Here is a 13,021-nt window from a genome sequence, read left to right on the forward strand (position 1 = left end):
ATGTCATATTCTTTTAAATTTTGTAATTCTACTTACCTTAGTTGTATAAAGGTTTTGAGAAGATAAATAGGTATGTTGTTAAAATTATGTTTGGAAAAGTATGACAAAAAATCATGCGTACCTTTAGATCACACATACTCGTTAATTGATAGTTAGTTTAGATTTTAGTAAATAAATGTAAAAAAAATGGACTCATAAACCAAAAGTATTAGAATTATTGATATGTTATAGCTACCAATCAAATTTTAGTTTCGGTTTCGGCCCCCCTAACATTAATGGCCGTGTTCCGCCCCTGACTATTAGTACTCCGTCGCTATACTCTTTATCGATGGAATTGTAACAGACCAAAATCAATCGGTATATTCTTGTCGCTAATTGTTTGTAACGGATTTCCGACGGCTATGACAAATTTTAGCGAAAGATTTTTCTGTCGGTAATTAGTAACAGATCACCAACTAGAATATTTTTTGCAACGGAATACAAATAGAATGTGTTTGCAACAGCTTACCACCGACATAATTATTCACTAACGGATTACCGACGGAATCTCGGAATAACTCACTAACGGATTTACCAACATATTTTTTGTGATAGATTTTCGACAAATTTTGGCAGTATAATAAAATTTATAAATTCATGAAAAAGTTCAAAATAATTATATACTCAACACAAGAAATTTTTAAAACATACATCAAATCCATATTTTAAAACCAACAAATATAAAATTAAAAAAGTTTCAATATTCAATATACACTAAATCCATAAATTTCAATCCATATTCCACATTTAAAAAGGCATCAAATTAAAAGTTTCATCTATAATTATCTATAATTCTCATGACCTCAAAAACCGATTGAGAGTGTCCTTCTTGATTAGCTCGTGGATTCCACACATGTCATTGAGAGTTGTTAGCTAGAGAGATATTTATATATTGTCAAATACCATAAATGTCCTTTAATGTTGACAATATATAAATATCTTTACGATCTGGCTCATCGAACTTTCTCATTAGAAAAGAGACGTGTTCGCCCCTTTGGATTTCTAACAAGTTGGTTACCATTTCTAATACATAAATACCTACCAATCATAAGATTGATCATACCTGATACCTTACAACTTTCTATGCCTAATCATATCTAAAAAAACCAATAATAATAATAATAATAATAATAATAATAATAATAATAATAATAATGGCCGATCAGCAATCTCTTTGGGACGTAAGACCTCCTCATCTCTTTTTTGAACTCCTGGAAGTTGAAGGTTCCTCATCTGCATCTAGGGGTGCAAACGAGCCAAGCTACTCGTGAGCTACTCGAGATCAGATCGTTAAAAGCTCGACTCGCAATCGATTTTAAACGAGCCCGAGCCGAGCTCGAGCTTAATATTAAGCTCATTTATTAAACGAGCTCGAGCTCAAGCCTATGTCATTAAGCTTGATTAGGCTCGCGAGCCTAAACGAGCCTTTATATAATATAATTTAATATTATTTAAATATATTACAATAAAAACATATTAGGGAAATTATGGATTTAGGATATTAGTAAACGAGCTTCTTAACGAGCTTGAGTCGAGCTTAAGCTTATTTAGACACGTAAGATAAAAACGAGTCGAGTCCAAGCCCGCGCCGAGCTTGTATAATTCTTTACGAGCTCGAGCCGAGCACAGTACAAGGAAGATCGAATCAAGCCGAGCTCGAGCTCGAGCCTTATATAACTTAAACGAGCCCGAGCCGAGCCTGGCCAAGCTCAAACTCGGCCCGGCTCGGCTCGGCTCGTTTGCACCCCTATCTGCATCTGCTGCTGCATATGATATGGTTAAGATGGAATGAAATAAGGTTAATAATCTCTGATGTTAATACTACTTTTATTGAAATATTTTGATAGCTTATTTTATTTCCTTAGTTTTATTAGTTTATTTTAGATTTTTAGATCTTTTTATCATTAATGCATCGTATTTTATTTATTTTTTCTTTAATATGGATCGTACCGGGTGCTTGTTATGTTGCATGAGATATTTTGTAGGTTTTTCGGTGCTTGTTGCGGTTGCGGGTTGATTGGAGACGGGCTTAGTGGGCTCCCGAGGCATTATTGGGCTTGGTGGAATCAAAGAAGACGAATTGGGCTTTGAAAGTTATTGGCTTGGATTATTTGGGCTTGTGAAGATTGATCATAAATTTCTAATTTTGGGCTTGGAGCATCCATTTGGTGGCTAAATGATGATTGGTGCATTTCAAATTACATGGACAATGGGGGACCAAAGGAATCTTTGGTAGTGGAATGGTGGAGTGGTGGAAGGAAGGACCAATAGCATTACAGCAACATTTGCGCGGGTGGAATTTTCGTCGCGCGGGTACCCGTGCAACTGCCCAGTTTGGGCATTTTGGTCATTTGGCTTACAATAACCTAGGGGGATCAGATCTAGAAGTTCATTCACGATTTTCCACCATTGGAGACCTGCAAGAGGCGATTTTGGGAGCTAGAAACCATTTCCTTTCATCTTTCCAAATCTTAGGTAGTTTCTTTATGCAATTAGATTATTGTTCTTGTTACTTTGTTGCCATGAATGGCTAATACTCTTATTTGGTTGACTTTGGCTGAAAACCAATGAATGTTTGTGGGTTTTGAAGGATTTGTGTTGATTATCAATTTATTCCATGTTTATGATTCTAGTTTGCAGTTCTTATGCTTATTTGATGCTTTGATCATGAGCTTAGTATTTGATTGAGCAATGGTTGATTTATTTCATTGATTTTGCATTGGATCATTGAATTTATCTAAAACAAAGGCTTTATGATGGTAGAAATCATCTCTAGCTTATAAATCATAACTCCTTTATGGATGTGTAAGCATTTGACATCCTCTAGGAATTGGGGATTCCTTCATTCTTAAGGCTAATTGATTTCTTGAGATTAATTGCTTCAATTGACCCTTGATCTTAATTAAGAATGTGTGTTGTGGGCTTCCCCAACCTCCATACTACCTATGAGGAATCTTGGCATATCATGCTTCATGATTGCTATAACCAATTTGGGATGAAGGATAAGCTTTGTATTAGATCCTAATGATAAACACACAAATGTTCATTGTGTTGAATTGCCTTAGTTAACCAATTATTCCAATTCTTTGAGCATCTCATCAACTTGCTTAATTGCAAGGTTTTTAGTTATTCAAGTATTTTAGTTTTCAAGTAATTAAACACCCCCCTTTTAGTTTAATTGTAGTTAATTAGTTTAATTTCACTAGTTCTATTGAATTGCATTAGTGATTGAATACAACCATTTCCCCGAGGTTCGATACCCGTTTTTACCATTATATTACGTTTATTTAGCAATCAAATTGTGTAATTTGCTTGGTGGGCTTGACATTCCACCAAGTTTTGGCGCCGTTGCCGGGGATCGAACCCGGGTCACCCGCATGACAGGCGGGAATACTTACCACTATACTACAACGACCATATTTTATCACCGTTCTTCATTAGGTTAGAATAGATTGAATTGCGAAGTCTAACAACGGTAAACGATTTGGAAGCCTAATTATATTTTATCTTCCTAATCTACCGTCGTTTATGAGAAAAACATATGTTTTTTCTTAACTAATCTTCATTTAATCTCAACAATGCCACCAGTTCTTTTTTTTCTAATCAGATCAGTCGATGTAATTGATTGCACAACTACTAGTCAATTTTCTAGTTCCCTACATTTTGTGAAGGAACTTGAATGTATCGTAGACATAGCATTTTGTCATTTGATAAGCTAAAGTGATGATTTTTTTTTTACAGAATTCCACCTTAAGGTTGAAGTTTGTGTAATGTGAATATATAAACACTCCCTTTTTGGAGTGTTTATCCCTAAATGATCACCACTAGCTAGCCAACCTTGGTGATTGTTTAAACGATGTTGGTGATTAGTTGATTTACCTCCCATTCTAGATCTAAGGCATACTAGACTTAAGATTTGCAATTAATATGTAATAACCAGATATTATCATTACAGTGTATGAAATTCATCCTATTTGTATGATCACCAAATAGCTTTATGATCATACCGCGTAACCCATATAATTAAACAAACTAAGGACAACAACAAATCACCAATTTATATGGAACAATAGAGGAAAACTTCGAGATAGTTCATATAAAACTTCACATATAAGTTGAATCAGAACATTGCCCCTCCACAAATAACTTCACACAAAATCAAACCAAAGAAAAAGAAGTTTAAAATGACAAATGAATAATTCCAAACTCAAAATGGCTTTTGTGATTATTATCTTTTATATTTTATCAGTTTGTTCCTCTTTACTTGGTTTCTTATTTTTAATCGTGGCCACCGCAGCATCTTTCATTTCAAGCAATGCATCTTCCAAGCATTTGGCTAATACTTGAGGGTCATGTACAAGATCTTTTGCCACTAGAAGCTGCATGTAAGCCGTTCCTGCATAGCTCACCATGTGCATTGTAATCCCCTGTCAACATAATATTAATGAAGAAAACGGGTCAAACTTTCAGGCTTATGAATACATGTAGTGTAGTTAACTGGGGTCTATCGTGTAGGACAAAGCATACATTTTTTATAAAAGAATTTCTTTTTTACTAGAATATCGGGTAGGGTCCATTTCTAAATGGGGTTCATACATGATACATGCACCCCACTTTTAACATAGTAAATCCGCCATGGAAGCACATATGGATAAGGTAGAGTTGAAGAAGTATACATGTGGTAAACTTGTTGAAGTCGTTTTCATGTAGTCCACCGGATGGTCGGCAAACATAACTTTCTCTTTTGGACCAACCATGTTCGAAATTGTGAACGTCGTGTTACATAGAATTTTGTAATTTAGTAGACTTGCATACTGAAAAAATAAAGTACAAACACAAATATGTTATAAGAAAAATGTTAAGCAAAATAGTTTGGCATAGGTACATGTCTTAAAGCAAATATATTACTACATATTCTATATAAAAGAATATTTGATTTATATCTATCATATTACGGTATTACCTGATCCAAAAGTGAATAAGTGTCTATCTTTTATATATAAGTTAAATTTAAGATAACAAATTTTTGTAATATTAATACAAAATCTGAAAAGAAATCACCTTTGCACCCATGATGGACATGATCAAGTACCCAAATTTGTAGGAAAAGAAACTCTCTAAAGAAGACTTTTTCTGGTCAATCATGGTTTTTGCCCTCCTCAAATACTCCAATGGATCCGATCTACTACTATAGTAGTATGCGGGTAACAACAACATTCCGAATTTGTTCCCCCATCCCATCGATTTATCTTGCATCATTTTAATTAGATCCTATAGAAAAATGTTTTACTCATGTTAATTTAAAGTAATGTACATATATCCATATATATTATATTTCATTCATTATGGATCTAACAAGTAAATTAAAGTTTAAAAATAGTAAGCTGAAATGAAATAATCCAAAAAACAAGGTTAAGAGGATTAACCTGATGTCCTGCTTGAGGTCGTAAATTGACCATGGCTAATCCGGTCATTCGCAAACCTTCATGCAAAGCTATAATATATATGGTTTAAATTATGATCATCTTTACGTCTTCTTTAAAGCATGATTAAACATATGCAAGTCAAAGATACTTACGTTTTGGTGATCGCGTGTCCAGGTATTTTGATAGCCCAAATGATATTACCCCGAACAAAACGTCGTTTATTGTCTGCGTGATTGTATTATGTGTATAAAAACATTATAAAAATTATTAACATGTTTAGAATTGATATGCTAAAGATATGTTTTAGACTATGTTTATCATAAAAAAATTACATAATTTGTTCTAATGGTTCAAAAAAATACAAGATATAGTCCTTATGACTTATGAGTTTTTTTTACACAAATACTCATTGTGGTTTTAAAAAACATGCACAGTTGGTCCCTTTTAGTTTTGATGAACACCAATATAAATAGGGGTTAAGTTTTTCTGAATTGGCCAAACTACCCTTCTTTTAGTTTATTTTATTTATTGATTTTGTTTTTAACCGACAAACTTAATCTACTTCTAATTACACCTATGTACAGACCTTCAGCCTTGAATAGGAAAGGCAATATCTTCCTTGTTAATACATATTTCCAGGTCCAATTAAATATGCTCCTCTTATGCTATCTATACATTATTTATATAGTCTTTTAACTCTAATAATAATTAACACAAACATATTAACTATCATATAATCACTCACACATAGACCTGACAATTCGTGTATTAATATTCGTGTCATAAAAACGTGTCAGCCACGAATTTGACATGATACGATTACACGATGAGAAATAAGCTTTATCTCAATTTTTAAGATGTATTCGTGTCGTGTCGTGTCTCTCACAGATTCGTGTCTTCGTATCTGAAATTGTGAGGTCTACTCACACATACAACACACTGATGAACCTTGAAACATCCATGGCCACCCTTAGAACTCCATGTATTGTGACCCTTCCTCTCCAACCCACTTTACCTCATCGGAAAACCCAACTAACTCCTCTACAATTCTTATTGACTTGTAATGCGAAACAAACATAAAGAAATTAATATATAGTTCATTGGGAGTGTTTTACATTGTTTACTAGATGGATTCGATGGATGTGGTCTGACCCAACACTGAACATCCATACTTCAAGTGCGTATCAACCCACTGTCACTATGATGAAGACTTATGCAGCATCATCGTAAGTTATATCCAGAGCCTCACAAAACAACACTCCTCCAATTTTCTTCAACAATGGAAGCATAACATTAGATCCATATAAAGACCATCTAATATCCTCACCAAACTAAGGGTGTGATGATGACATGGTAGGCACGAAAGATTTCAACATCGGGCGTAGAAGGTGTTTGACACGGTGTGTCCTAGGTAGAGCTACGACTAACCAGACCTCTCTTTTCTTTTGTTTCTCATTGTCTCTCTCCTTCTATTGCTCATTGTTTCTCTCCCCCCAAGACACCGCCTTTCCAAGGTCATGGTGGAGTTGACCTGTTTATATAACGTCTCTACATTGTCGCCAACATACTGTATAGTCTAACGATCATCAATGTCTATTTCATGTCAAATGTTGGAAAAATGAAGACAAATATATGCTTTCAAAAATTAGAGATCGATTTCAAACTCTTTGAACTACATTCTAACTAGATCATAATTCAAGATCGTTTTCAAACTATTTAATATGCTTTGCCTCCCCTACCATCTTTTTATTTACTTATCTCATACCTCACTATCTCATGTATCTTGATTTCGCCTCTAAAATTAGGTGTAAGTTCAAGACATAGAGTTCAACTGTTGACCTCACCAGACATAGAGTTGAACACTGGTGACCTTACCAAAACCTTTCCATGGGAAATATTAAAATATCTTATAATTGTAGAATATTTTAATTAGTTTATAAATGCGAGTATCATCCTCGTTGGGTAGAGTAACCGAAAAAAGGAAGTTGCGGGGGCTAAAGTTGTTTACTATTTGGATAAAATCAAATTGAACAATCGGACATTTTGGTCCAAATATTTGGATTAGTTTTAAAAAAACAAACTATTATTTTGGATTAAGAATTAATTTTGGTTTATAAATTAAAAATCAAATAGTTCAAAAACCGAAAAATAATTAATTATTTGTTTGTTTATATTATTTTTTTGATATATTAATGAGTTCCAATAAATTCAATACATCAATATATACTTCTTATCAAAAGTTTTTTTTTTATCTACGAAATATTGAACTATAATATATTTTAGTAGTTGTCTAAAAAATTTAATTCACAACTAAACAATTTTTTTAAATTCTTTTATAAATTTAACTAATATAATAATAATCAAGTTACCAAAAAGCCTTTAGCCTAACGGTATCAAGAATTGACGGATAAATGTCTATCAACTAAAAGTTGAGGGCTTTAGTCATGTCTTTGACAAAAGTTGTAGACTTAGGAGTAGCGTAGTGTGTAAGCCTTTCTAAAAAATAATAATAAAGTTATATATTTTTTTAAAATGTCTTTCCTTTTGAAAACCGAGTTGTAAAAACCATTACAACCTATTTGGAATTTAGTTAGATCGCATTTGAATTTAGTTTAGACTAGTTCGATTCATGTATTAAAAAACTAAAATCAATTTAAATTCAAGAACTGGATCAAAAAATCTATTGCTTTTTGAAACCGATTCATTTGATTTGTAATTTTGTTGAATCAAATCTGAATTTAGTTTAGACTATATCGATTCATGTATTAAAAAATAATAATCAATTTAAATTTTATTGGTTGGATCGTATCGAACCATTCTGGCTAAACATTTTTGGTTATCACGGTATAACTATGTTTGATGCCTATTTGGGGATGGGCTAGTTACCCTTGGATTAAATAAATAACAACTTAAAAATTACAAGAAATATATAAAATAAAAGTATCAAAATAGATAAAACAAAATATTTTTGTTTAATTTTCTAATAAAGTTAGTCCTAACGAGAAATCGAAACTATAAAGGTTGTTTGTATCAAAAATAGTATAATTGAGGACCTTTCATTGTACTTTTTGAAAATGACAATTTATCTAATTTTGTCTTTGTTATATTTATCGTTTTGTATTTCTAAAACTACACAAGTACATGAAGAGCAAAGTTTTTGAATAATAAAAGGGAAACCAAAAATCGATTAAACATGTTATACATTTGCAAATTGTCAAACTTTTGTCAACCTTAAACTACTGCCTTGCCTTCTTATGTATATAAAAAAAAGTTCTACTGATATATAATTTAACAGCATTTTTTATATATATTAGTAGTTAAGTATTTTTAAATACTATTAATGGGATAGAATTTAAACTTTTCACAGACTTCGACTATTTACCTTATAGTTTGTAATCCTCATGACAAATCCTATATATATATATATATATATATATATATATATATATATATATATATATATATATATATATATATATATATATATATATATATATATATATATATATATATATATATATATATATATATATATATATATATATATATATATATATATATATATATATATATATATATATATATATATATATATATAAAAGTAAATATATGACTGTTATGTATGTAATATTATGTATAAAAACATCAAAATTAACTTCATTTTGATTAAAGAACACAATTTTTTCTCATTGTTAGCTTCTTTCTATTGATTTTAAGCTTATATTATTTCTGATTTCATAATTTATCCCCAACATCTATGTATTTTGAATCTGTTGTTTATATTAGACCTCTATATGCTTTATAACTTTCTTTGACACCTAATATATATATATATATATATATATATATATATATATATATATATATATATATATATATATTCATGGTTCTTTTTGATATGTTATGAGAATACATTTATTGGGTTTTTAATGAATAATTTTAATTTTTTACTATAGTTTTCTATATTAAATTTGAATATGAAGATTTATAGTTAGTTGATAATGTATTCTTATATATGGTTTGTGGTGTGAAATTAAATATTTAAAATTCCATAAAAATATGTACAAAACCTATCATCTAGTCAAATTAAGGATACAAGAAAAATGGTAGAGAGATTTGATTGTATTTTGTTAAAGCTATATAGTTTTTGATGGTTTTATACATAATATTAGGTACATAACAGTCATATATAAACAATGAAGAAACACACTAAAAACTTCATGTAGCCAACTTACTGTTTTAGGTATGGATTTCTTGACGACTTTCATATCATCAATCAAAAATTTTGCAGTCACCAATTTCCTTGGCCATAGCTCTACCCCAGCTCCGCCATTGATCACCGTTGTCTCATCTCGAACCCACAAAACTCTTGCTATGAAATCAAAAACAAACACCAACGTGAACCATACCACCTTCATCAACCTCCACAATATCCATCCAATGGCTTCTTCCCCGCTACGCTTGTTTCTTGGGTCAACAACAGAATTCATATCGGGCATTGTCTCTGGATCATCTGCTTTCCGACACATTGCCATAAAAAACGATAACATGGAGATCCCATCTCCGAGCGCGTGATGAGCACGAACCACAGCGCATTTATGAGAAGTCAATAGATGGACTTCCCATAAAGGCTTGTCAGTGGCAAGTGGGGTTGACACTGCAAGATCAGCCATGTAGAGATTTGCTGCATCCTCGTCGTCAGTGGCTTCTTCAATGGGGTCATGACGGACTACGACGTGACGATCCAAGTCGATCTCTGTTTTTCTCCAGTATTCTCGGCCATTTTTGTCGATGATCAAGACACTAGATAACCTTGGGTGTTTCACTAACATTGAATCTGCTATCACCGATTTTATGGCCTCTATTCGAAGTGGTTGTTTAGTTCCTAAGCAGCACAGGACGACTATGTTCGTTTCCGGCTGGATAAACAACCGGCCGGCCGGCGTCAATGGCTCGTCTATCTCCATGATCATTTTAGTAGCTTGACTTTCTTTATTGCTTCAAACTTTGTATCCTTTATAAAGATTTTAAATGTGAATGAGCATATTAGTTACAACCACCCACCTTCTTGTTTGAATTAATTGCAGTCAATACCTTCAAGTTCAGATATTTCATCTTTTTGATACCTGTTCATCGTTTATAGTTATTCACTTAACTATTAATATTTCAAAGAAAAAAAGAACATACGTACGATCAATCATCAATGCACACACCAACTTTGTATCTTTTAAAGTATAGACTAAATTATATTTTTAGTATACTTGATTGTGTAATATATTTTGAAAACTTAACTTTGTCATTTAGGTTAACAATCTAAGTGTTTTGTAAAATAACCCTTTATACATTGACCGAAACTATAAAGCTTTTTTTGTATAAATTAAATATTATACTGAGGACCTTTCATTGTACTTTTTGAAAATGACAATTTATCTAATTTTGTCTTTATTATATTTATCGTTTGTATTTCTAAAATTACATAAGCTTATTAAGAGCAAATATTTCGAATATTGATATGAAAGGATTTTCTAATATGTGCTTAAGGGCACATATAAGAAGTATTAATTAATCATAATTGTTATCATAATTAAATTTGAAATGCATTAATTATGGAGATTATTAATGAATTTTATATTTAATTATGGTAATATTTCTTATAATTAATGTGTTTCACATTTAATTATCATAATAATTATGATTAATTAATACTTCTTATATGAGCTCTTAGGACATATATTAGAAAATCCTTAATATGAAAACCAAAAATGGATTCAACATATCATACATTTGAAAAGTGACAAACTTTTGACAACCTTAAACAACTGCCTTGCCTTCTTATGTATCAAAAAATAAAGTTTTGCTGATACAATTAAATTTTTTTTATTAAGTGTTAATAGTTAAGTTTTTCAAATACTATTTAATGAGATACACTTTAAAATTTTCATACACTTCAACTATTTACCTTATAGTTTGTAATGCTCACTATCTCATAAATATATAACTTAGTAACTATTATTTTCCAATAAATATTTAAGATAAGATATATAATGTACTTTTATGAGATTATGTTAAAATTTTTGGTAAATTATCAATATATATATATATATATATATATATATATATATATATATATATATATATATATATATATAGGTGTGAGATCCATGTATTACATGAGTTTATTTAAAAAAAACTAAATACAAAATTCTAAACATTTGAAAAGTAAGAAATATATTGAATTTTAAAAATTACATTTTTTTCTCTTTTAAATTTAAACAAATAAATTAGATAAATACATAAAGAAAATTAATGAATCTTTAATTTGATAATTTTGAAATTAAAAGGAAAGTTTATTAATGAAATTGATATACATTTGTTATTGAATATAAATATTATCTACAACTTAATAAAATGAAAAAAATCATAAAATATAGAATAAAAATTAATTTAAAATAACCACCAAAGTTACATATGGCAAAATAAGTGAGAATGTGACATGTGCCAAAAGGATCTTTATTTATTAGGGAGGATATATATATATATATATATATATATATATATATATATATATATATATATAAATATATATATATATATATATATATATATATATATATATATATATATATATATATATATGTGGTTCAGACAATTATCATCTTCCCAAATCTCTTGGAACAAGCTTTCCTAATGAAGATGATGTCCCGTGGTTGGCTCATGGAAATCATTCTTCTCTTCCTCCACCTCCAATTATTCTCCCTATCCCACAAGTTCTTGAATAAGCTCAAGGTCACTCAAGCCCTATTGGCAAGCAAGGTTTATGTGTGTGCTCACATCTTGGAGATGAAGTCACATATTGACAGGCCGGGAGAGTTGGGTGTCCAAGTCTTGAGAAAGTTGGTTGTTCAATCACTTTCTAAGTCACATATGGAGTTTCCTTTGGGACTGCTATGAAATAGACTATGACATGACCCTTAATGATCTTATCTATTTGTTTGGTGCTGCTGAATCAACAACGATTTGGAGCTCTGGTAAAGCAAATTTGATTAGTAGATCAACTTCCCAAACTACTATGGACATTGACAATGGTAACATTGGATATCTAGAAAATATTTTTCATCCCAATGGAAAGGGATTTGTCATAGTCAACTCAATTGACCAAATGGTAAAGAGAAAGGCTAAGTCTGAGATAGTCCTGTGTGCCATTCCCAAAGGGTCCATATGTTTATGTTGCCAAAGGAAGGGGCATTGGTTGCGAAGCTGCCCTAACTACCTGAAAGACCTGAGAGAAGGTCAAGTCAAAAAGTTTGACTCTGCTTCAGGTAAGTCCACTATCTAACTCACTTAAGTTCCTATTTGAAGATTCTTAATACATTTTTAATGTATGGTAGGATTAAGCAAAGGGAAGGGAACTTAAAGAAAGAGTATGATGAATCTGATCGCGAAAATGGATTTCAATCACATGGTTCGATGATCGGATTCTTGAGCTACTACTTAGAGAGTTATGATAGATTGCTAGGAAATATGTAATAGCATAGTTTCCATTTAAAGTTTCATTG

At 31.1% G+C, this 13,021-nt stretch overlaps 1 protein-coding gene and 1 non-coding gene across 2 annotated transcripts; both read right to left on the reverse strand.

The window, feature by feature from the left end:
- Window positions 1–3,382: 3,382 nt before the first annotated feature.
- TRNAD-GUC (transfer RNA aspartic acid (anticodon GUC)) lies at window positions 3,383–3,454 on the reverse strand. Its single transcript has one exon. It is a non-coding gene; the product is annotated as a tRNA-Asp (tRNA).
- Window positions 3,455–4,109: 655 nt separating this feature from the next.
- LOC111878489 (wax ester synthase/diacylglycerol acyltransferase 11) lies at window positions 4,110–10,565 on the reverse strand. The gene is made up of 6 exons (XM_023874997.2): window positions 9,701–10,565; window positions 5,618–5,690; window positions 5,466–5,533; window positions 5,101–5,310; window positions 4,716–4,853; window positions 4,110–4,466 (listed from the first exon to the last, which is right to left on the reverse strand). The coding sequence occupies exons 1-6, from the start codon at window positions 10,436–10,438 to the stop codon at window positions 4,275–4,277; spliced, it is 1,419 nt and encodes a 472-aa protein (XP_023730765.2). The 5' UTR covers window positions 10,439–10,565; the 3' UTR covers window positions 4,110–4,274.
- Between the last annotated feature and the right edge of the window lie 2,456 nt (window positions 10,566–13,021).

Source organism: Lactuca sativa, chromosome 5 (assembly GCF_002870075.4).
Source record: "Lactuca sativa cultivar Salinas chromosome 5, Lsat_Salinas_v11, whole genome shotgun sequence".
Lineage (NCBI taxonomy): Eukaryota > Viridiplantae > Streptophyta > Magnoliopsida > Asterales > Asteraceae > Lactuca > Lactuca sativa.